The following is a 24500-nucleotide window of genomic DNA, read 5'->3' as shown; positions in this document are numbered from 1 at the left end:
CAATTTTTTTTTAACTATTATGCATTTTAAGAGTGCTGTGATTCTCTGCGCGGTGTATTTCTTTACATCTGTATGGGTAAGATAATTATTAATCTAAAATAATATTTCCTAAAATAAGTATAGCATATGTACTTAAGCAAGGTGACTTATGTAATTCAGTTCTATAGCTTATACATTAAACCATTATGGCCTTAAACATTTAAAAGGTAACGCATATTATATTTGATAAACTTTTTAATTTAAAAAAAAAATCACTAAAAACTGGACGATAACTAGTTTTTATTAAGGGCATTGCATGAGATCTTCTTTTTAGGAGTTTTGTATAGACAATATTTAAGAAAATTATTTCTACAGACATTTTTATTGTGTACTTACCCTAGTATTAAGAGGAAGATTATGCAGAACAGTTTGCGTACGAGCCGCAACCACGGGATACATTTTTATGTATCTAAGGTGGCTAGTAAACATATTAAGTTTCTGGCTAATATTTTAGTGATATCTCTTACCCCCTATCTTCTATATCCTATAACATAAATGTAACATCCCCATTCCCACCCTCATAAGAAAGACATATAAAATTATAGAAGGCTATAAATAAGGATGAATTTTCGATGTCGATGTCGATTTTTTCGGTTGTGTTCCAAAGTAAAAACCATATCTCTTATCTCTCTCCCTTATCTCTGATCTCTCTTTTCTTATCAGATAAATCAGATAATTTTTCGTTATGATAACCGGTATCGGTGCCAATTTTTCGGGTTGTGTTCCAAAGTAAAAACCATATCTCTTATCTAAACAGATAAATCAGCTGTTATTTTTTTGTTATGATAACCGGTGTCGGTTTTCCGTGTGTGTGCCATAGCAAAGACATAAAAATATCAAAAAAAGATTTTAATACATTTCGACCATGTCAATTAGCTTATAAATTAATTTGTATATGATTCAAGGTATTATTTTTAGCTTCGATATTTTTTTCTATGAGTAAAAGCGATTTTAGACCAAAAACTAAGACAAAATTTCGACTACATAGAATGGTCCAATCTCCATTCTGTGAAGAGATTCAAATTTTTTGGCTGTTTTAATATGTTATGTAAGAAGCCGATTTCTATTTAACAAATTCTATTTCTTGTAATTAAATAAATTAAAATTTGTATTTTTTTCGATGTTAAAACCTAATTAGTTTACATAAAGAAAGCTATCATAACGCCACTAAGTAAAGTTTTCTAAGAACTCTTAGATTTTTAAAAAATATAGTGTATTTGATAATTTTATAATATTGTAATTAAACGTTTGTAAAACTATAACATTGAAATAATTATCCCAGAAAATGAGTGTCTTAAATTAGATAAATCACCCGGTACTAGTATTAAACTATAAGCCATTTTACTTAACTTAGAGCACCGGACTAAATAAGGAGCAAATAAAATCATGTATTTTCCTATACAAACATCCGATTTATATACCAACCACTATGAAGGAGGATTTTGGAATTGAACGTCCGGATCATGTTTTTAATTGGAACTTATGCATTGACCTTCATAAAAATGTTAAGAATTTACTTTTGGCTTTGGCGTATGAAGGAAAAAATTACAACCCCGAGGTATTTGATCTTATATAACTGATATAAAACTGATCAACTATTAACAGATATCAAAATGTCAAAAAAATGTAATTGCGAAATATTAGTATAGGTATGTCTAATATTGTACTTAGGTTCCAACGCTGACGGCTTTTGAAGTAGATTATTACGTCAAAAAGTTCATTAAACGCTCCGAAGTTTTAAACCAACTTGGATGGCTCCTTCGTGAAGATATAATTGATTTTTATGCATACTTAAACATAAAAGGAAAACAATTGTCAAAGGCCATAGAATTAATCCCTTGGGCTGCAGAGGGTAATATTAAATTTAGTTCGAAGTAGCGGTTTATACCAAGTTAACAATCTTGATTTATTAAATTTTAGAGGGCGGTGTTGCTACCGCAGTGGAATTCTTGTTGACCATGATAGATATACTACCGGAAGTAAACAAATACTCATGCAGTTAATAATATAGTATATTTAGGAACATCAAATGGAAACCGTATTGAAGAACGAACGGATAATCCCTGTATAATAAATAGGAACACTTGGATAGAATTTAAAATCAGAATTTTCAAAAATGAAAAAAAAACAATATCCTATTATTTGTAGTTTTTGAAAACTGACCATAGACATTGACCATTTTTCTGGATAAAAAAATTGAATTTGAAAATGTCGTTTTAACAGTTATCATTAGAATCGCTAAAAATTAAACAAATGCTTAAAATATAAGATTCGTTGACATTTTTTATACAGCTTAATTATATATGTTAACTATTTTGCTTACATTTTAGGGCAATGGTCTAAACCAAAATCAAATAAAAGAGTTCATTGAATTGTATACATCAGGTATAACTGATTCCGGTAGAATTGATCCTTTGGAAGTTAAACAAATCTTTAACGGGTTTGGTATGCCTATTGAGCCGCGAGAAGAGTTATTTGAATATTACCGTAAGAATAGAGTATACATATACTCACGTTAGATATACTCTGAGTTCTTATATAATATATTATAATTGAAACTTTCACAGGGCCCGCTGCCATAGAGTTGATGGAGTTGATGATCGTTACGGCAGAACGTTCTACGACAGTTCACGAAAATGTAATATAATTTATTTATAACATGTACATAAGTTTAGGCTGGGTTCTTTCTAATTTTTAAAACTCCTTCGCTCTCATGCATTACTTCCCCACGGGAAAAAATAAATAGCTGACCCAACAATTTTTTTTTAGTTATATCAACTAGAAATGTATTGTGTCGCTATATTAACTATAATTTTAGTTGGACCAACTATGTATTTTTTCTGTGTCTATTGTTTAATTATTCGTTACACGCTATACATAGTTTTACTTTGTCCTTTTTTTAGGAGATTGTGTTAAGTACACAAGAGGTCAGAACATTGATAGCTGGTTTTAAAAGATATGACACGGACAATGACGGTCTGCTCTACGATGGCCAAGCAAAAAAGTTTCTGGAAGAATCACTCACTAACAATCCGCAATCTTCAAGAACGATTAATTTTGGAGAAATTTTCTCCAACTTTCTATTAATATTTGATTTTTCTTCAAAAAAAAAGAACATTGCGGAATTCTTATTTGTCTACATAACAAACAAAACAACTGATGAATAATCATTAACATATTATTCGAAGTATTGTAATGTTTAAATTTATTTATTAATTATAATATTTGAAATATTGCGCTATAATGTTTTTTACCTTACAATAAATATAAAAATCATTGGTGATTTTTTTTTCACAGAATATGTAAGAATAAGTATTACAATGATAATTAAACAATTCAGTACCTAAATGTAATGGCTCTAATTTATTAAATACCTAATAATATAATATTTATAAAACTATTTTTTTTTCGAAATTAGTTTTTTTTCTCGCAAAGTGGTCTCAGACAATGTAATTTTATTGAGTTCCTTAGGCACTTAGATAATTTTCTTCTGGAACACTTCAACTGTGTTTTTGTGATCATAATTTTTTATAAATTTATAATCCCACATTTTAGTTTTCATTTTTTAGTTGAATAATGCATATTATTAAGTTGAATATTATTTAAAATCAGTAATTAAAAAAAAGTAACCGTTATTTATATATTATGTACTTGACGTCAGATTGGGATATTTACAATCATTTAGTAATAAATAAATGAACCCTATAAAGTTGGCACTTCCTGGGCCCATTCACTAACAAACTAAAACTACTGTATGTATTCATCAATAGAAGTGTGTTAATTAGATCATTTATTTGTGTTGTGTATTATTTAAATACCAAACATCCACTCGTATAAGATCTTATACTACATACATAGTGTATAAAATTGCAACAATAGAAATAACACTACACAATAACACACTAGTATGTAAACGTATATACTGATGAATGAAACAACAATATAGAACACACAAACACACATAATATACTAAATTTCATTCATTTTCTCTATCTATTCTTCTTTTAATTCCAAAACAAAATAAATAATACTAACAAATTATAAATATTAATAATTATTAATATACTTCCAAAACAGAATAAATAATACTAATAAAATATAAATATTGTAATTAAATTATTCGCATCTAAATATATATACATATATATATATATATATATATATATATATATATATATATATATGTATACCTTCCGTTTCAAACCTAACACTGACTAACACTCAAGTTTGTAGCTCTTACACTGTTCGCCCCCTTGTCGTCCTGAGAGATATCGCAGAACATCTGGTCACTTCTGCCTTAAGTAACCGTTCGTTGTTATTCGCTCGGTCCACCAATAAGCTCGTCGACATGTACGTGGGATCTCGGTCTGTTCGGTGACAAGATGGTACGCAGCATATTGGGCCAGCAACTGTTGACAGGGTTGGTGCAACCCAGGCTGTTAATATCGCCCGACAACTTGTCGCTGGCCAACTAACTAGTGTACTTGTAGGACGGCGGGGGCCAGTGGACAACGCGCCGGTGTTGAGCAAGCTGCCGCTCAGCGACCACTCCTCGATCCTGTGCAACGACCGGACGAACCTGCACCATGTCCAAGTGATACTCGAGAGTTTCTGGTAGTATCGGCTCATGGACGTGGCCGTCGTGGTGCCATCGCAGATGCTCTAGATACTCGGAGTCCAGGTGTGACCAAGCCGGTCCGCCGATTATGATCCACTTGTGGCACGCCGGGTTCCACGTGGTAATGGTAGTAGGACTAACGGATTTGAATTTGACCGGTAAGCGTCCAATGGTACTAGGGGTGTATGTTAAATGACCACATCGGACAATGCCTCACCATACCCGACAACTTTCTATCCGCGCATCTTACCCTAGTACCCACAATTTACAAACTGTATTTTACCTTGACGGAACAACACAGATATTGATGTGACAGATGTGATAGACAGATATTGATGTGTAATTAATTTGTAACAGCTTGTGAAGAAATGACAATATAAAATATACTAGAAAAATACGCTTAACCAATTTTGACGGTAGTTCTGTATTAAAAAAGGCACGAACAATTGTCATAAGACGGGCTAAAATCTGTTTCAATACAATTTAGTAATATTTTCATCACCTAACGCGACAAGGGTTAAGTGTAAAGTTTTTTTATTTAATAATTTTATTATTAGTACAATATAAAAATTATATAATAATAGTTATATTATACAAGACATTTTTTTATACAAGTAAGGTTAAATAAAATAAATAAATTGAATAAAAAATTAGAACTGTACTTATTATAATATGTTATACATTATATGGATCGTAACTTAAATTGAATAGGTAATTATTTAATAAAAAAATATAAACGAAATTTTATAAACAGTGAATATATAAATAGATTACAAAGTTAGAAAAAAAACATTTAGGCCGTAACAAAACAAGTAAAAATTGTTTTTGTTCAATATAATTAATCATATTCTGCCTTGGTTAATCAGTGGAGATTTTAACGTCAACTTCAGTACAGAAGTAGAGAGTCTTATAAAATTTCTGAAATATACTTTTAACCTCCAGATTAATTCAGATACACAAGTTAGTACTACACAATCAGGAACCATCGTAGATGCGGTAATCCAGCGGAAATTAGACAACTTACAGTGTCGTGTTTATGTATCTCATTATAATTAACATAAACCGATATAAAATATTAATTGTTTCTTAATAAAGTTCTCGCATATGATAAGTTCAGCTCTATTGTAATAACACATATTACACACTTAAATTCAATACTTTTATACAATAATTATTATCATAATATCATGTTATTATCAATATACGAAGCGCGCGTCGTGTGTGTCGTAGTATCTCATAGGATAATTATCTATTCTCCTTGACACTTTATTACACATGGAAGCGTACATCTTAAAACAACAATACACTCATTAAGAGGGGATTGTATTTTCATGACCCGCTGTCCGAGTCTGATCGAATTTACACGATCATTAACGATCTTTAATGACCCAAAAGACAGGCATATGACCAGCTTCCAGACCAGCGGAGCGTCAGTTCTTCTTCCTTAGCCTTCACTTTCCTTTCAACACACTTTCGCCTGTTTCGGGTAGCTACTATTGTAGTGCGACGTAGAATGTACACTTAATCTGTTCATACCTCCGTGCTTCGTATGAACATTGCTAAATATTCATCACATATCCTCTACATATATATTTCCACTATACGAGATCTGTATAGCACACGTGTCGCATTCACTTAAATTATAAAAATATCGTTGTTCATTCGTTTCTTCAATGACCTTTACTGTTATCCTAATGAACCGATCGCCAAAGTACATAAATCAATTTTAATGGTTTAACTAGCCTGGCTACATTGTATGAGGTTAATTTAACCAGCGAGCTATATAGTCTGTTATAATAATTCTTTGGTGTTGCTACTATTAGCACGTATTAAATTATAAATTATATATGCTACGAAACTTTATATAGAATTGTACTCTGTCGAGATAGGTCAATAATAAGGGTAGCGTTATGACGCGAGCACTTAAAACACGCTATTAGTGTCTGTGGTCATATAGCCACCGGTCTTGGTTGCGTATACATACATATATACTTATATACGATAAACGTCGAACACATCTTGACAGCATCAATTACACACACTAAAGGATAAAATATTATATCCACACAAAGGTACGACATCATAATAATAATAAATACGTAATGATAGAACTAGGTATAGCGGAAGGATCATAAAATAGTACATATTCATGCCCATATTCACATATAAACATTTCTCTCCATCTAATTACCTTTACTACCTTTTTTTTTTTTTTTGTAGAACCCGAAATAAGATGTTTACACATAACTATTGTGAGTACTTTTCGCGGCTCACTTGGTTTTTTTTTTATTACGTTAATTTTTTACCTATTACGCTGCCAGCTGTCAATTTATTAACCATTTAGTAAATTCTAATTAAATTTTCAATACTTTTATACAAAAACTAAGTTAAGGGAAAACTTATAGTTCTCACGGCCAAAATACTAGAATTTGAGCTAGTCAAAAACAGAGTTGTGTATCATTCGAATAAATCGTTATATAATTAATATTCTTTTTTGAGCAATATCTATTCGAATCGTTTTCAAATATATTATTTAAATGGTTCGTACGATTTTGTTTAAGAAATTATTTTTAGAGCATAATTTTTTTAAATACAATACATACCTATAAAATTTATAAAATATATAAAAGCCGGATATCAAGGAAAACTATTTGTTATTCGAATAAATTGTAAATAAAAAATATACAGGAAAGTTCAAATGTCTATAAAAAAAATGCTTTAAATATTTTTAAATTCTTCAAAAGTCGTGCCCATACTATACTTTATTTAGGTCGTTAAAAAATAATATCTAACAAAAACAAAAAATTATTACTTATTTGTAAATTAAATTAAATTTTTGTGTTTGTAAATTTAATTAATGTCAAAAACCGATACACAATAATGTTGTCAAGTCCCAGCAAACGAAAAATTGTTTGGAAAAACACTGTACAATACTTTAAACTTATTAAGAAGACTTCTCAGTTGGAAATGTTTTCGCTCAAATTAAAATACTAGTAATAGTAATTATTATAAAAATAGAGTCAAGTTAAAAAATATGGACCAGCCTTAATGTGCACAGTGTAATTATTTTCTACAAAAAATGAAATTTACAGGTTTCCGTTAAAGTGTTTAGGCGTCCATAGGCTGCCGGTGTCTGTGGTGATGCAGACGCCGACCGGATGGGCATTGACCAGATCCGGGTTGCGCGTAGTCTGTTCCTCCAGCAGTAGATGAACTGCACCAGTTTCCGGTGTCCGTCGTGAATGGCCGCGTGGGACTGAGCTGTGAGCATAGCCACCGAAACACTGCTATTTGACGATGATGTCTATGATCGCCAAACAGGTTAAAGTCTCGCAAGGCCGACTTGGCATTCGGGCGATTCATCCGGATGTTCGACGGCGATTCCGAAGTGGACTTCAACAAGAAAGCCCAAATGGAATGCTTCACTTGGGGTCTGCCCAGCGCCATCGACCGTGACCCATCCGCTTGGCTCGACTACGATGTGGAGTACTCGTCGGTCACTTAGCAGTGTGGCCGTCACCGCCGTCGTCGTACTATTCCTGTCCATCGGCGTTCCTGTTCTACGACAAACCGTCCGTGTTCTGCGACCGGCAGTCAGTGTTTTTCTACGCGTTCGGCACGTTGATCGGCAGCCAAAGCCGCAGCAGGTGTTCCAATCCAACTGGCGTACCTGGGCAGCATGATCACCATCCCGCAGGCCGAACCCGAAATCGACAACCAACAGTCACTGCTGAAAACCGACTTGGGCCTAATCGGGCGCCAGCAATTTACTACCGATCAACTCGTCGTCAGGCTCAGGCAACGATTACCAGGCGCTGGTCCGGTGGTACCAAATTATGCCGGCCGAACATTTCGGCTATTCCGTCCGGCGCATCTTGACGGCTAACGACTCCGTCGTGTTGGCGTCCAGGCGCAAACGGTACACGTGCGAAACCAGCGACACCAGGCGGTTGCACGAGCAGTCGTCCACGGACGTCGTCGAGTCATATTCGTCCACGCTTTTAGTGCGCAAGGGCTCGCCGTTTTGGCACCGGATCGGCGTCATCATTTCGCGCCTGTCCTAGACGAGAATCATGCTGCGCTGGGACCGGGACAACGACGCGACCGGCCAAGTGTTCGCCGAAACGACCGTGTCGCAAGTGAACGGGCCGTTTTTCGGACACTCGTTTGCGCTGTGCGCGTTCGTCTGCGAGACCGTCAGTTGTTTGAAAACCCAGCTGAAATCGGTTCAATTTCTACATTAAATTTTATATTGTTATTTACTATATTTAATAACCGAACCTAACCTAAAAGTATTACAACACATTTGTTTAACCAAAAAAAATCTATAGTCAATGCAAAACAAATTAATATCGTTATTATAAATTAAAAATCATCAAAAGAATAGATTACAAATGTTACTTTATAAGGTTTGAAAAGTTGTATTTTATGACACAAATAAATTATTTGTATACATTATTCATGTATTTAACTAGTATACAAATTAACTATTAAATAAGATTTAAAATAAGAATACAATTTAATGTACATAAAATATACTGAATTGTACATTATAAAAACTTTAGATAGGTAAAATCAAAATATCAAATTACTTTACTTGATTATCAAAGACATGGATTCTCCTCTTTGTCAACTTGATAATAACTTCAAAGTTCAATATAATTCTACTTTACTCTAAAAAAAATCTAAACATGCATGCATATTTAAATTATTAAACAGGTGCTATAAGAGATTCCAAAATCACCCCACCTTAAATCATGTTAGCGGAGGGAAAAAAATGAAAATTCCCAAAAAATATTTGTGTATGATAAAAACGATTCACATAAGTAATTTTTCAGTTATTTTAGAATATCGTAAATAGGTCAGGTTGGCCATGAAATTCATAACAAAACTGTATTTGTCGACGTCAGGTGTACATTATAATAGCGCAAATTCAATATGGGTATCTAAATAATGTTTACAGTCTTTTAACTTGCAAAAAAAAAATTATATAAACGATTACTATATTTTCATTTATGTAAACAGTGCAAATATGGAAACGCACATCATACCACACCAGTGTTTTTCTAAAGTAAAAAAATTGTGTTTTCGAATTAAGGCCAAGGCACGAATTCGATAAACAATACTTTAATATAAAAAAAACATATTTCTAAACTTGTTTAATTTGACCTTTGTGCCTTTTGAAACACGTTCAAAATAACGCAAAACCTCACTTTCTAAAAATTATACATGTATGACAAACCAAATGGTTTCATTAATAATAAGACTGTTATAAAAATATCATTCAGCTCGATTCTCGTTTATGGTAACTCCTTATTTTAATCGAGTTAGTACGCTGGTGTTCTGGACCGATATGCACTACAATTGCCTATGGCAACAGCCGTTTAATTGGTTAACAAACGAACCTTTACTCACAAAATTGGTAATTTTATTAAATTTCAAACTATCTAAATGAAAAATGATAAAAATTAAATCGTGTTATGTTCATAATGATAGTCTATGAAAAATTGTAGGTTGAGATTCTAAAAAGCTTCTTTCAATCCGTGTAGATTATACCGTGTTGTAGTAATTGTTTTATTTATATCAAGATAAAAACTACTATTCAAGTCGACGTTATACAAGAAATGGTTATTCTTTATTTATCATCCAGTCGATTTTAAATTTGCTGTTGCTAAGCCACATATTACTATGACAGACAAACATTGTAATTAGCTATTTTAATAATCGAACCTAACCTAAGATTATTTCTAAATTTTTTTCAACCAAAAAAATCCATAATTAATGCCAATAAAACCCATATCGTTATTATACATTACAAAACCAAACGAATTTTTTAAAAGTTATTTAATGAGGTTTGAAATGTTGTATACAAAGACATACATAATCTATTCATATACATTATTTATTTATTTAATTAGTATACAAATTAACTATATAAAAAATGTAAGATAAAACAAGTTTTTTTCGAATTTAATTTATTTTTATTTAAAATTTCCCAAATCTAAATATACTATGAAAACTATCAATCGTCTAATTATTCTCCTTGATTTGATCATCAAGGACATAGATTAGATTGTCATAATTGTCAACTTCATAATAATTTCCATCAAAGTATCTGTATTTGAAGTATATGCGGTTTATAGCCGATATACAACAATTTACACCATCGATACCAGAAGTTACTATATATAAAGTTAGATTTTCAATTACTCTGAATAAACCTATTAAATGACGCATATTGAGATAAATTGCAAAATCTGGATCTTTTTCACCTAAAAAATACAAATTAAATTAAATTCAGCTTATTCGATATTAAAAGATAAAGTTTCATCTTTATGTTACTGTGTAATACGTCTTTTAATTAAGTGTATTTCAAGAAAAATCCAGTATCCACGTTGTTAACGCTCCATAGTTATATTATTATTAATTGATTAATGTATACAAATGTATACAGAAAATTGTACATAAAATGATAAACAAATTTGATGTGCAAATTTACTTATTACAGTACGGATTAATTTTTTTATAGCTGGAAGAGTTGATAGTCTTCTTTTCCATCCCATTTTAGTACCTAAAAGCTACTTAATTGAGAGGAAATTCTAAATGTTAAATACTCCAACTTTAGGTATTACCGTCGAATTAGTTACAAATTTTTATAGAACTTTGAACAAATTGTATTTTTTAGAATACATTTTTACTAGTGCATAACCATTATACGTTATGATTAGACTAAAAAATATAATAAATCCTCACCCTGAAAATTGTTTTTGTATTTCCATTTTTTGAGCGTAGCAATGAGACTAGTCTCAGAATTTCTAAAACAAAAACTTGCCCATTTTTGGTTGAACTTGTTCATAATTAACCAAGCTGTACCTCTATAAATATACATGTAAAACTGTGATTAGTGGTTACCTTCGTTTATCTGAGGTGCTTCGACACCTATAACCAAAAAATAAAGCAAACAATTATACCATTAAAAAAAATTGTATTATCCATTTATAACAGTTTTCCAATAATTGGGGAATATTTAGATAAATTATTCAACATAATATAATGTCAAAACTTCTAGCAGCCGCGTTTAAGTTAATGACTTTTAATAAGTTATGAGCCACCATCCAAATCTTAATGAAAAATCATAATATATAAATACAACTTTGAACTTTAATAGAATATTTATCGTTTTTATTGCAACCATACAATTATTAAATTTAATCTTTGTTCGTATGCTAATGTAGGTTTTTATATTTTATACCTGTAACAGAATATATATGTGATCACGATAAGACGTTGGCAAGTTGTCCTGTCTAAAATTAAAAACAAAGTATATTTTAATGTAAATCATATTTTTATAATAGAAATCAATATTGAAATTTATGATTATTCACAAAAAATATGAACAATTTATTAATAAGTATTTACCACGCATTGTATCGTCAGAGATTTGGTTTTTGAAAATAAAACTGAAACATTTTATATTTAATCAATATCGAATCTTATCGAATGTTGAAGTAATTTCATAACTTGCTAAAAACATTTATTACCCGGCAGTCCTAGCATAATAGTCATTTCCACTGGAAAAAACATAAAATAAATGTATTATATTTAAACACATAAATATGAATATTTTATGAATTTTGAGCAAAATATGTTTGAATATAATTTTATGTCATATATCTTCATCAACTAGCATGATATATCATTATCATTATTCATTTATTTGCTATATTTTTGAATACCCTTGACTTAAATCTCAGTTTAATAAATTTTTTAGCATTTGTTTAAATTCTTTTAAAGGAATTTTACTGATTATATGATATAATTAAAACACAATAAATGTTTAGCAACAAGAGAATTTCGCACTTCTTGATTACCTATTTATGTTCTTAACATGTTCTTTAATTCTAGTGGCTACCATTTCACCTAACATTCCTTAACTTGTTTTGTTACCAGTGAATTATAAGTGAGTTCTATTTAAATTATGGAAACTGTGCCTTTGAGTATAATAATAAATTTATTGATTTAAGTCATTTAAGTATTAGTAGGAGTTAGTAGCATCCGAGAGCCAAGTTTAAGTAAAAATGAAGACGTCGACATTTGAAGATGGGATTTGTGAGTTTAGTGACGAAAGTTTGTTGTTTACACTACGGATATTTTGATAAAATAAAAAATGTTATCCTTTAATGTATTAACCTCGCTTTTTAGATGTTCGTTTTCTTTAGCTAAATTAGAAATGCGTTCTAACAAATCATCAACTTTTTTACCCAGACGAGAGAATTTATCATTGATAGAGGTAACCAATTTGTTTTGCGATGACTTAATATCGTTGATCGAAGAGATAAGTGCGTCCAATTTCTCCTCCATGATTAAAACGGGATGTATGCTATAGTGATGTATGCTGAGAGGAAATGACAACAAGCGCCTTGATAAGCACCACACGCCTGGAGCAGTTTGAATATGCAACACAATTTACAGTATGAAAACCGTCGCTACAGTCGTGTCCTTGACACGTGCCGAGAGCAGTACGAAAATAGCGCAGAATGAAATAACGAGTGTGTAGTTATGGGCCGTGGACTTCGGACAACGATAAGAAGAACTAAAATGTATTTACCCAATAACCTCGTACACAACAAATTTTGGTCTTATCGAAAAAATATTGGGCAGACTGACTCAAAACCGACACCAGTCTGCACGCGCACTTGTTATACAAATTCTGATTTAAAAGACGTAAAAAACGGACTATTACTTTCAAAGAAAATTCAAAGTTAAGACGGAGTTTAATTTGTACTATTGTAACGCTAAGAAGTTTTACTCTATCTTTGTTCCGTTATGACAACCCACTCTTGTGTCACAACGTTTTTCTTCGCTAGACTAGTGTTTTCGGTTCCCTACTCTGCTGTCTCGGTGCAATTATTTAGGTCACATCTTTATCTTTTCAGGCAAGTATCTAGAGTTATAGCCCGTTCCTGACTTTGTTGTACAGGTGTATTTTTGGCTGTATCCATACGGGTTTTAAGGGAAATCAAAATATTTATTAGAATACTAGTTGCATTTACTAGTTTTAACTTGTTACTTTTCTCAATATTGGTAATGTCTCACCAAAAGTATCTAGTAAGCAAGTATGGACCGTTCTCATACTATAATATTCATTAGTTATTAAACTTCGTTTGGATATAAAATGCTCTAGGGTATGATTTTTAGCATATCCATATTGTAATTCGCCCAATGAACTAAGTATAAAAAAATTAAAATACCAAAATCCAATAGTGTACAATATGACGTATAATATCTCATATATGACAAAATAATAACATGAAATAACCTAATTATTAATAAAAGACATTCCATTTTTATCGTTATGTAATTGTTTAACAATGTTTGCTATCTAACACAAGACATAGTAATACGTCTGTTACAAAGTTTTCGAAGATACCTTTTATTTGATTTAGAAGTCTCTCTTTTTCATCGCCTGTGAATTCCTGAGTATTTTCCCATAAAATATCCACTCCTTCCATGGTTATGATGGACTCACCATTATTTATTAGTTCATCATTCATTAATCCGAGAACCATAAATTTTGCAACACTTATCAATAGTTTGCTTGCTACTTGACATTCTCCATAGACAACTATTATCTGTTGTTCTCTCCAAAGGGTAACAAGATAATTTGGATCTAATTTGCTTGTGTTATCTGTGCACGAATATGAAAAAATATTTTAAAACCAGTTATAATAATGTATAATTTATAATTAAACTGTGCCACGAAATAAAACTCGCTAGGATCAGGGCCATATTTTAGATTTTAGGGTATTTTTTTTTTAAAGATATACATCAAACATGAATGAAATGTGCATTAAATATTCGTTCTTATTTACTTATTTCGCTAAGTTCAGTCACGTAATTATATTAAACGTAAATAAATCAGGAAAACCCCCCCGATTTTCATTAATCCACGTAGAATTTTAATACAGTAATTTCAAACAGGCTTGGCCTGTTCATCAACCAATTTACAGTCAACCACAAGTGTGGGTTTTAGATATTAAAATCCCACAAAAAAAAAAAAATATTAATTTTATTCTGTAGAATGTATAATAAAATACCAAAAAACATTTTGAAAGAATAATTGAGTTTAGTCTTGATTACAAAATAGTTTGATCGGATGTTTCTAAATACATCATTCTAAATTTAAATTACTATGTATGTGTTCTAAATCTACTTTCTGTCATATTTTTAGACCATGTTTACAGCAACTATTTTCAAAATGTATATTTCTTAACGATTAAGTTTTTCTAAATTCTACTGAGAATTCAATAAATGTAGGTTTCCTAAACCCGCGCTCAAAAAAAGAAAAAGAAAAAAGAAACAGTGGTATCTACAGAATGGAAATCGGATCAATTTAATTAACCTACTCTTCCTTTTGCGTATTATACAAAAATAATGATTTAGATACTTACAACGACCAGTACTGTTATCGAATAAAAAAAATCTGGTTAAATTAGCCTCAAGAAGCCTGCGTTTAAGATTAACTAGAGGTGGATAGGTTAACTCCACGAAATTATTTTCGTCACAATCCTGGTACTTCCACTCCTTTTCCGCCACCTCGTACTGCTTCAAAAACTGCAGCTCTTTGGATTTATCTTCCAGGGCACACTTAGCATCTAATAAAATCTGAAAGACATATATACATATAATTAGTTCTATAAGTATTATCATAGAGTTATCAACGACTGTCCTCAAATACCAATAGTATTATAGTATAACAGTTTTGCAGCTTTTGTGAAAGATCAAAGACATTTTAGAGGTTCTGGGAATTAGTGAATGCCTAGTTTAATAAGCTACCTAATTATAGTTTGCATGATATCATGATACAAGTCGTTTTAAGTAAAATTATAACTATAGACAAAAAGGAAAATATTAATATTATTTCAACATTTTGAAGATAATATGCGTGTTGCTATGGAAACAACCGAGTACAAATAGTTTTATACATTTTTGAACAATATTCATACTTGTTATATTTTAAATAGAATGTTGCACTTACGATGAGGCCAAAGGAATAAATTGCAAACAACACGACACAACGAAGACGCATGTTTGAGTTGATTACCAAAAAATACCTATAACAAAAAGAAACAATAATAGGGTCATTCCATACCAAATCACCTAATGTGTGTGCGAGTGGATTTTTGAAATGCCTCAAACTTACATATCCTATGCAAACAGTTCCATAAAATCAATAAACAAAAAAATGAAGAAAACATTTTTTAAAACACTTTTGGGACTTAGGCGATACTATATTTCTGATATTTGCTGTGAAAACACCTTAAGTTCACGATCGCCTTACTTAATGACTAATTATGATATCGTAATGAATCTTTCACTAAACAATTTTAATTTAAGTGTTCTTTTTCATAATATACTTGAACATTTTTTTAAATATTTAAGTACTAAAAAACTGAAAAACAAATCCAATATTTTTCGAATTTCATTCAATTTTTTTACTGATTTAAGGTCAAAATTTCAAAACTTTTTTTTTTTATTCTGATACATCAGACACTACTTGTTTGATTCATAACTTTTTTTTAACATTTTTTTATTTTTTTTTTTGTAGGTAACATTTTAGTTTGACATTTTACTAAAAAGTGATATATTTAAGAGCCTATAACTCATTATTTCCCATTGTAGTCCTACAATAAAACGGTTTAGAAAATTCTCCATTATACAACTTTTACCAAATGTTCTACATACATAAACGTAAGTGCTGTAAAAATTTCAAAATTTTTGGTTTATGTAATAAAAAGTTATAGATTTTTAAGTATAGAACTATTAAATAAAATGCCAAACATTGAAGTTGTTTGTAAATCACAAAAAAAAAACAAAAAATTCTAAAACAAAGTTATGAATCAAAAAAATATAGTATGATGTATCAGAATAAAAAAAAAAGTTTTGAAATTTTGACCTTAAGTCATTAAAAAAATTGAATAAAATTCATAAAATTTTTAATTTGTTTTTCAGTTTTTAAGTACTTAAATATTAAAAAAAATGTTCAAGAATATTATGAAAAAGAACACCTAAGTCCCAAAAAAATTTTAAAAAATATTTTTCTTCATTTTTTTGTTTTATGGAACTGTTTGCATAGGATATGTAAGTTTAAGGCATTTCGAAAATCCCCTCGCACACACATTAGGTGATTAGGCATGGAATGACCCAATATTTATTATTTTTCATAGACAAACACACTTATCAATGGTGGTATGAAATTATAAATCGTAAACAGTAAATGGCACATTATAGATTAATACAAGTAACAAATTCATTAATGAGTTAGTCAAATATTTGTTTATTAATATTCGACAGATATATACACACGTCTTATATTATTTACTCAGCAATAAAAAATCCATATTAGTTATCGATATTAGTTTCCAGTTTTGTACAAAATAATGTCCTGCGAAATATACGTTTCCGATAAACTGAGCAGTATTATTGCATAGAATCTTTTCGATAAAAATACATGGTACCAATTTATAAGATATTGAATTTTAAGTTCTTGTTTATAATATAATAAAAGTTGTTATCCGCTATCGGTTGCCGTGTTGTCAGTTTTTATATTAGATAACGTCCGATCGTTTGCTCGCGGTATACCCATCAGCCACAGGCCAAACATGTTTTATTTGTTACTTGTTAATTAAATTATTTATTATTTAGCAAAATGTATTTATTTGTTCTACAGTAAATTTAAATTATTATCGAAAAATACAATAAATAAAAATATTTTAATCAAACAGTTCTTGTATATGACGCTACCTACTTCCGAAACTTCAATGGTAAATTGCAGAACATTTTGTTTTTAACTAGTCGGTAACCTATCTGCAATAATTACTTTTAAAATGAATAAAGTTTTGAAATCAGGACGGGAGGGCAAGTTCGGTTGAGTATTGCGGGCAGACAAAAATAAACACAACACTCCACCATTACTTCGGCCTAAGACTTTAATAATTCTAAAACTAATTATTCAGAGTTTATCGATCAACAAAATAATACAATAAAAATAAACTTAGCTTAAAACGCCAATGAAATTATGTGCAGTCAATTTTTAAATGACGAATGCACTCTGAAACATACCAAAAAAAAAAAAAAATTATTTAAAATGTTACTTACTTTGTAGTTGTTTGATAAACCTTATAGGTTGAGTTATGTGTGAGAAACTCAAAAAATCACTAGTACAGTTTATGATCGGTTTGACTTTATGTAGTTAGTTTTGTGACTCTCCTCCACTTGCCGCATTTTCTTAAATTGCAATAACACTCCTTTTGCAATATATTGTGTTTACACAGGATAACCAATCGGGTACTATTGTAGATGGTAAAACGGCTCTTCGCTACCCCCACTTTGTCTGGTTAGTCCAATGTGGTTCTAACACAAATGTGACACACGTATATGATATACATTTTCTATAGCGGCCATTGTACAGTGAGCCGTGCATTGCAAATTATATTCAATTTGAATAAACTATAGACTAGAATTATTAAAAAAATATTTAATTTGAAACCACCTATTTTTGTTATACAATCAAAAGCAACGTTTAAAAAATTAACCAAAAAGTATTCTTTAAAAGAGTCATTTTCACCTTGACATGATTGACAGCTGATTGTAACGGCCTTTTGTTTCAACAGTAAGGTGTTCAGCCTGGTCGAAGTGAATAAATAAAATATGACCCAAGCTTTTAAAATTGTATATCTTACGTGCAAATTTGAAATATTTAAGATTTCAATCAATGTTGGCGATCACGATTTACGCTTATTTGAATTGTTTTCTAAATGAGTTTTCTTTGTACAAAATACGGTTTAAAAAGCATATTCATTATAACAACGAAATGGTGTCAACGCAGTATAATATTAAAAAGCAGTAAATAGTGTTTAGATATTCTTTCTAATTTTCTTTTTTTCACAATTATTGTGAAAAGAATAAAAATATCAATTTTTTTTAGAAATCGCCCTAAATTTTCGGCAAAATAGTCTTTATTAAAAAAAGTGAATTATTTGTCTATGGTACCATTTAAGTTTAAAAAGTCGGCCTTCGATGGACTTTGTAGACCCAAAGAATAGATATTATACGTTTTCAGTCGGTATTTTGCTATATTCGTTTTCTTCGACTACTTTTTGCGCATCGATGAAAAATAATAAACCGTCATAAAACAAACACTTTGTACTAATACACGTGCACCTTTTCATTTTCTCTTAAGATAATCGCATTTCTAAGTTTTTACAATAATTGGAAACACTTAATTGACTGTGGACAACACCTTGAACAAACGTCCGTCGCTGGCCATGACGTACAAAATTCGGGGCAGAGGGAAAATGGCACCTATTAAACTGCAGTCCGAACAATTTAAATTTTCTCATATGCTCTAAACACTAAATTATTGTTATTATAATTTTGGTTAAACGAATTTACGTTGTTGTGAGTGCGGATATGGCGCCCACGGTGACCATGTATTCGATAAACGGTATTTCCAAGTGTTCGTCAATAACTGGCAGCGGAGCGACAGGGTCCTAACAGAATGACGTAAATAACATCTATACATATAATATTTTTAATTTCAATCAAAGCGTACTTTGCTCGACATCGAGGTCATACCCACGTCACAGTAAACCGAGGTAATGCATGCAAGGGAAATCACTAGGTTAATAACATGGGTTGCTATGCGTCAGTGAGTAATTAGACAATGCAAATATTTCATTATATTGTTAACAACGATACACGGGTTATTATAACAATACATTTATACAGAGAGAAACTATTTTATGTTTATGACCAATTTATAAAGATAACATAATGTTTAAACTCTGCTTTCTTTTTTACTTGTGTTCAACTCCTTGGGGAAGCAAGTCCTTTAATGTGTAAAACCTCAAGCGTAATTGTCATTTAAATGTATTGTAGTATGTTAAGTATGTAATCAGTAGAATGTACAACTAACAAACTGAGAGCATTCACTTGTTTTTCGTTGATATATAACCATAAATGAACCATTTAATTCTTTAGTCACTCTTACATTATAAATTCCAATAGAGAAGAGTGGTTTTATCTAACGACTAAAAATTGTTTAATTGAAATAGTCAATGTCAACTGGTTTCACCAAAGTGAATACATTTAAAACAAAAATGTAACAAATGTAACCCTAATCATATCCACCCTTAAACTAAAAATTCATTTTTAAGCACATAATTGCCATTAGGTACAATGCTTTTATCGATATTTGTTTTTTTATCTGTGATCACTATATTGCTCTGAGGCCCAAATTTGGGTTTCCAAACCATAATATGTAAGATTTTATTTTATGCTCTGAATTTTCGTTGTATGTTATAAATGCGTAAACAACACACGGTTAGTAATATTTTTTTTTGCGTTTTATTTAACTTAAATTCGTAACGGTATTTTCACATACAAAATTTAAAACATAAAAATGTATATTTATTTTCTTTATCGGGAAACTACGTATTGAAACAGGTTTTAAAACACGTATTGAAAACACGTTTTAAGTTGTATTATTTATTTAAAATAAGAAAATTACTTGTTTTGATTTATTGTTTTGTATGCTTGTTCAAACAGTTACAGCTATACACCAATATCCTAAATAAGAAAATATTCGAAAACAAAAACAACATCTTTTATCATCGAACTAGTTAAATTATTTGAAGTCTCCAACGTTAAAACGATTTTGATAATTATTATACATTATTGTTGTATGTTATAAATGCGTAAACAACATACAGTTAGTAAAATTTTTTTTTTTGCGTTTTATTTACCTTAAATTCGTATCGGCATGAAAAAACATGAGTCATATGAGTCATAATAATACACATAAGGAAGCTCCTTAATGGTAGATGTACTCAGATTTTCGTACTATTTAATGCATTAGTATATAAAAGGTCTTGGAATTTTTACTATGTTAAACATATTCGATATAGACACAAATGTGTTGTATACCTTAGGGTAGAATTGACAGAAATGAGAATATTGTAAATATATTTATAATATATTATTATTTATATAATATTAAAAAACTATGAATTATCATGAGTACATATATTTTTTGTATTTTATTTTTATCCATATTCTTAAAATCGGTCTTAGAACACCTAAATGGGAACCCCCAATTTTTTTTGGATATTCTGTTAGATTATTAATTTTTTAAGATATTGTTGGTAAAATTTTAAATTGCTGCCAAGTAGTTTTTGTAGTATTATCGCTCAAAAATGACAAAATTTGACAATTTCATGCTTTTTGTGAGAGCCAAGCTTCCACTTGCAACGTTAGTATACCGTATCAATAAACCGTCGTTACACCGTATCGGACATAAATTATCGTTTAAGAGTAAGACTGACAGGTTATTATATACGAATTGTTATGAGTTCATTTCCTATCAGCCCTGATATTATGCGGCATTAAATATTATTATTATTCGACTTGTTGTTGACTGTATTGTAGTTTAATTTTCTTATTTATACAATAATTTTAAATATTAATAAACTTAAATTTAAATTTGATTTGTTATGCATTACTATAAAATATATTTGCCTTTTTAATATTTTGTGAGCGTTATTAACATTGCAAATCATTTTATTTTATTGGGATTATACTAATCACGATTAATTTCTGAAACTAATACATTTATTCTATAATAAGTTTATTTTTAAACGTTTTGAAAACAATTTTGTTTTTTTAAGTAGTATAATGTTTAAATAAATAACATAAAATTAATAAAAACGGAGTTTAAAAGTTATATAAATAATAATAATAATTTTATAAGATTTTGAATATTGATATATTTGAATTTAAGTTGTATTTATGGTATGCATTACTATAATATTTGCCTATTTAATGTTTTGTGAGCGTAATTAATATTGCAAATCGTTTCTAAAACTAAAATATTTAATATTATTAATATTTTATTTAATACATTATTAATTAAATATTCTATTATAAGTTGATTTTTAAAACTAATTTTGTTTAATTAAGTAGTAGTATGTTTCAATAAATAACATAAATTAAATAAAAACCGAATTTAAAAGTTATATAAATAAATAATTTATAATGATATAATAAGATTTAACAACTATAATTATATTTGCTACTTATAATGTTTGCTAATTATAATATTTGTCAATTGTAAAAAATTATTAAAAGAAATTTTAGCATAATGGTTCCTCGCCACTACCACAGACAATTCAGAAAGAGGAGAAAATTGTTGTACCCCCTCCCTGAATTACCTTGGCAGCAGTGAGATCTTTCAGTACTAACGGTTTGATAGGATGTCCGACCCCAACCTCCTCGACTTGCATTGCACGTTCCCGACGAGTAAATGTGCCCCCATCACACAGATCCCCGAAGAAAACGCACAAATTAAACCGAGCTTGGATGAGATACGAACTTGTCACCTTATCTGAAATAATTATGAAGTGCCTAACCAAACGCGCCAGTACCCAAGATGACGTCATTAGGCGGTATTGACACTTTTAAATCGATTCGTATCTAGTCATCATCGAAAAAGACTAGATTATTTCTTATTTAAGAGGGCGTCAAAGCAAAAGTGAAACGAAACCTATTTGACCATAACCTATTTGATTTTTTTCATTTGATTGAAGAATAATTACTGAAGTGCAATAAGTGCAGTACCTATCTAATTTGTTTTTATTTAATAATGTAGTGTAGTTATGATACACTATTTTACATGTTATAATTTACATATTAAAAGCGTTTTGGTGATATTAACAGTTTGTTCTGTTGATTATTGTTAATTGACCATTAAAAATTGTAATTAATAAGTACACAATAATTAATTACACATGAGTAAGATATTGATTGAAAAACCTGAACAGATGTTATAAAAGTAAGTACCTACTGTTATTTTGAACAGAAATATTTTTATTTCTTAAATTTCATGAGTTAATAATTTATTATCATTGTCAGGTAACAGAAAACTTTGTAATAGTGGCAATACGATGAACTCCCGTATGACAAGAATTTAGAAGCCTGAAGCGCACAAAATCCATTGATTAATTCCAGATTTGCAGTACAACAATAAAAGATATGCATTTGTCTTAAACATACACATAATAGTAAGTTTTTAAATATCCTATTTAATTAAAATGAATATAAATCATGGTTTTACCTATTTGTTTCAGGTGAAATTGGCTATATTAGAAAATACTTTCTTTTAGGAAAAATGTTATCAATGTCATTTAATATCAAACCACTGATATGACTAAGACTAAGGAGCAAAAACAATGTAAAATATGATGTTTTTGGTAAAATATATTCTTAATAATACTTCTTTTAGAAATATAAAGTGTCTTTTAAACATACATTTATCTGTACATTTTTTTTTTGTTAAATAGAAAATGGTATTTTTTAATCATTTATTTTTAAAACTGTGCATGTTTTTACACGCATAATACATTTTAAATTATAACTGACCTAATTGCAAATACTTTGTACACATTAGCTATACTTTGAGTTTTGACATCATTTGATAATTGATTTTAATAATCTAAAATCCTTAATCTGTTTTTATGTAATTGATAACACAATCATAGATTAGACTTGGTTATGCGAGATCGTCGCGCCCACGGCAGCTATGATGCTGACAAATGAAACAACAATATAGAACACACAAATACACATAATATACTTAATTTCATTCATTTTCTCTATCTATTCTTCTTTTAATTCAAAAACAAAATAAAAAATACCAATAAAATATAAATATCAATAACTATTAATAAATAATAAAAACAATTATTTCCATAATAAAATTAAGTATATAGAATTCTTAACAAAGTTTAGATAAAAAAAATATAACAACTATAAGACAAAATTGGTAAAATTCTTGTTGAGTCTCCCTATTTGTAAAATAATAATATAAATTTATGTATTCTTTAACTAATAAATTATGTTAGAATAGTAAATAGTTAGAATTATTTTTCATTTTTTATTCTAATAAGGTATATATATATATATATAAATAAGACTAATAAATAATAAATACTTGTGTATATATATATATATATATATATATACCTTCTATTTTTAATTCAAACCTAGAACTGACCAACAATCATGTTTGTAGCTCTAACACTGTTCGCCGCCTTGTCATCCCCATCGATATCGCAGAACATCTTGGTCAAGAACACTTTTGCCTGAAGTGTAACTGTTCATTGTCGTTCGGTCCACCAACAAGATCATCGACGTGTACGTGGGATTTCGGTCAGCGGTGCTGTTCGTCGACAAGATGGTACGCAGCAAATTGGGCCAGCAACTGTTGACAGGGTTGGTGCACCCCAGGCTGTTAATTTCGCCCGACAACTTGTCGCTGGCCAACTAACTAGTGTACATGTAAGACGGCGAGGGCCAGTGGACAACGCGCCGGTGTTGAGCAAGCTGCCGCTCAGCGACCACACCTCGATCCTGTGCAACGACCGGATGAACGTGCATCATATCCAAGTGATACTCGAGAGTTTCTGGTAGTATCTGCTCATGGACGTGGCCGTCGTGGTGCCATCGCAGACAGGTAGCGTACAGGTGTACCAAGTCGATCCATTGATCATGACCCAATTGTGGCACGCCGGGTTCAACGTGTTCATTAATAAAACCCCGGTGTTCGGGCTCAACAACAAACACATAAACTTGCACAGGTGAGTTTCCCTAAAAGTAGGTGCCAAGACAGTCTCAATGGTGTCCCGAAAGATGCTCATGCAGCCATGTCAAATTCCGGCATTTGTGCAAATGCCGGAAGTAGGGGTAACGGGTGTGAATTTGATCGGTAAACGGAAGTATACATTTA

At 30.3% G+C, this 24500-nt stretch overlaps 1 protein-coding gene across 4 annotated transcripts; it reads right to left on the bottom strand.

Annotated features, from left to right (window-relative positions):
* Positions 1-10734: 10734 nt before the first annotated feature.
* On the bottom strand, positions 10735-17922 carry LOC126835417 (uncharacterized). Of its 4 annotated transcripts, XR_007685197.1 has the most exons (8): positions 17816-17922; positions 15696-15771; positions 15109-15322; positions 14088-14345; positions 12077-12228; positions 11910-11961; positions 11411-11596; positions 10735-10929 (listed from the first exon to the last, which is right to left on the bottom strand). XR_007685197.1 is itself a non-coding variant. In XM_050567996.1 (6 exons), the coding sequence occupies exons 2-5, from the start codon at positions 15744-15746 to the stop codon at positions 12182-12184; spliced, it is 570 nt and encodes a 189-aa protein (XP_050423953.1). In that variant the 5' UTR covers positions 15747-15771; positions 17816-17922; the 3' UTR covers positions 11892-11961; positions 12077-12181. The 4 variants fall into 4 exon arrangements, 2 of the variants coding, with proteins under 2 accessions (XP_050423953.1, XP_050423952.1); XR_007685198.1 differs by lacking the exon at positions 10735-10929 and having other exon boundaries at positions 11407-11596; XM_050567996.1 differs by lacking the exons at positions 10735-10929; positions 11411-11596 and having other exon boundaries at positions 11892-11961.
* Between the last annotated feature and the right edge of the window lie 6578 nt (positions 17923-24500).

This window comes from Adelges cooleyi, unplaced genomic scaffold, assembly GCF_023614345.1.
Source record: "Adelges cooleyi isolate 19-005CV unplaced genomic scaffold, UGA_ACOO_1.1 ACOO_flye_CR_arks_rails_tigmint_CR_PRNA_23, whole genome shotgun sequence".
In the NCBI taxonomy this organism is placed as follows: domain Eukaryota; kingdom Metazoa; phylum Arthropoda; class Insecta; order Hemiptera; family Adelgidae; genus Adelges; species Adelges cooleyi.
This window is presented reverse-complemented; position numbering and strand designations above follow the sequence as displayed.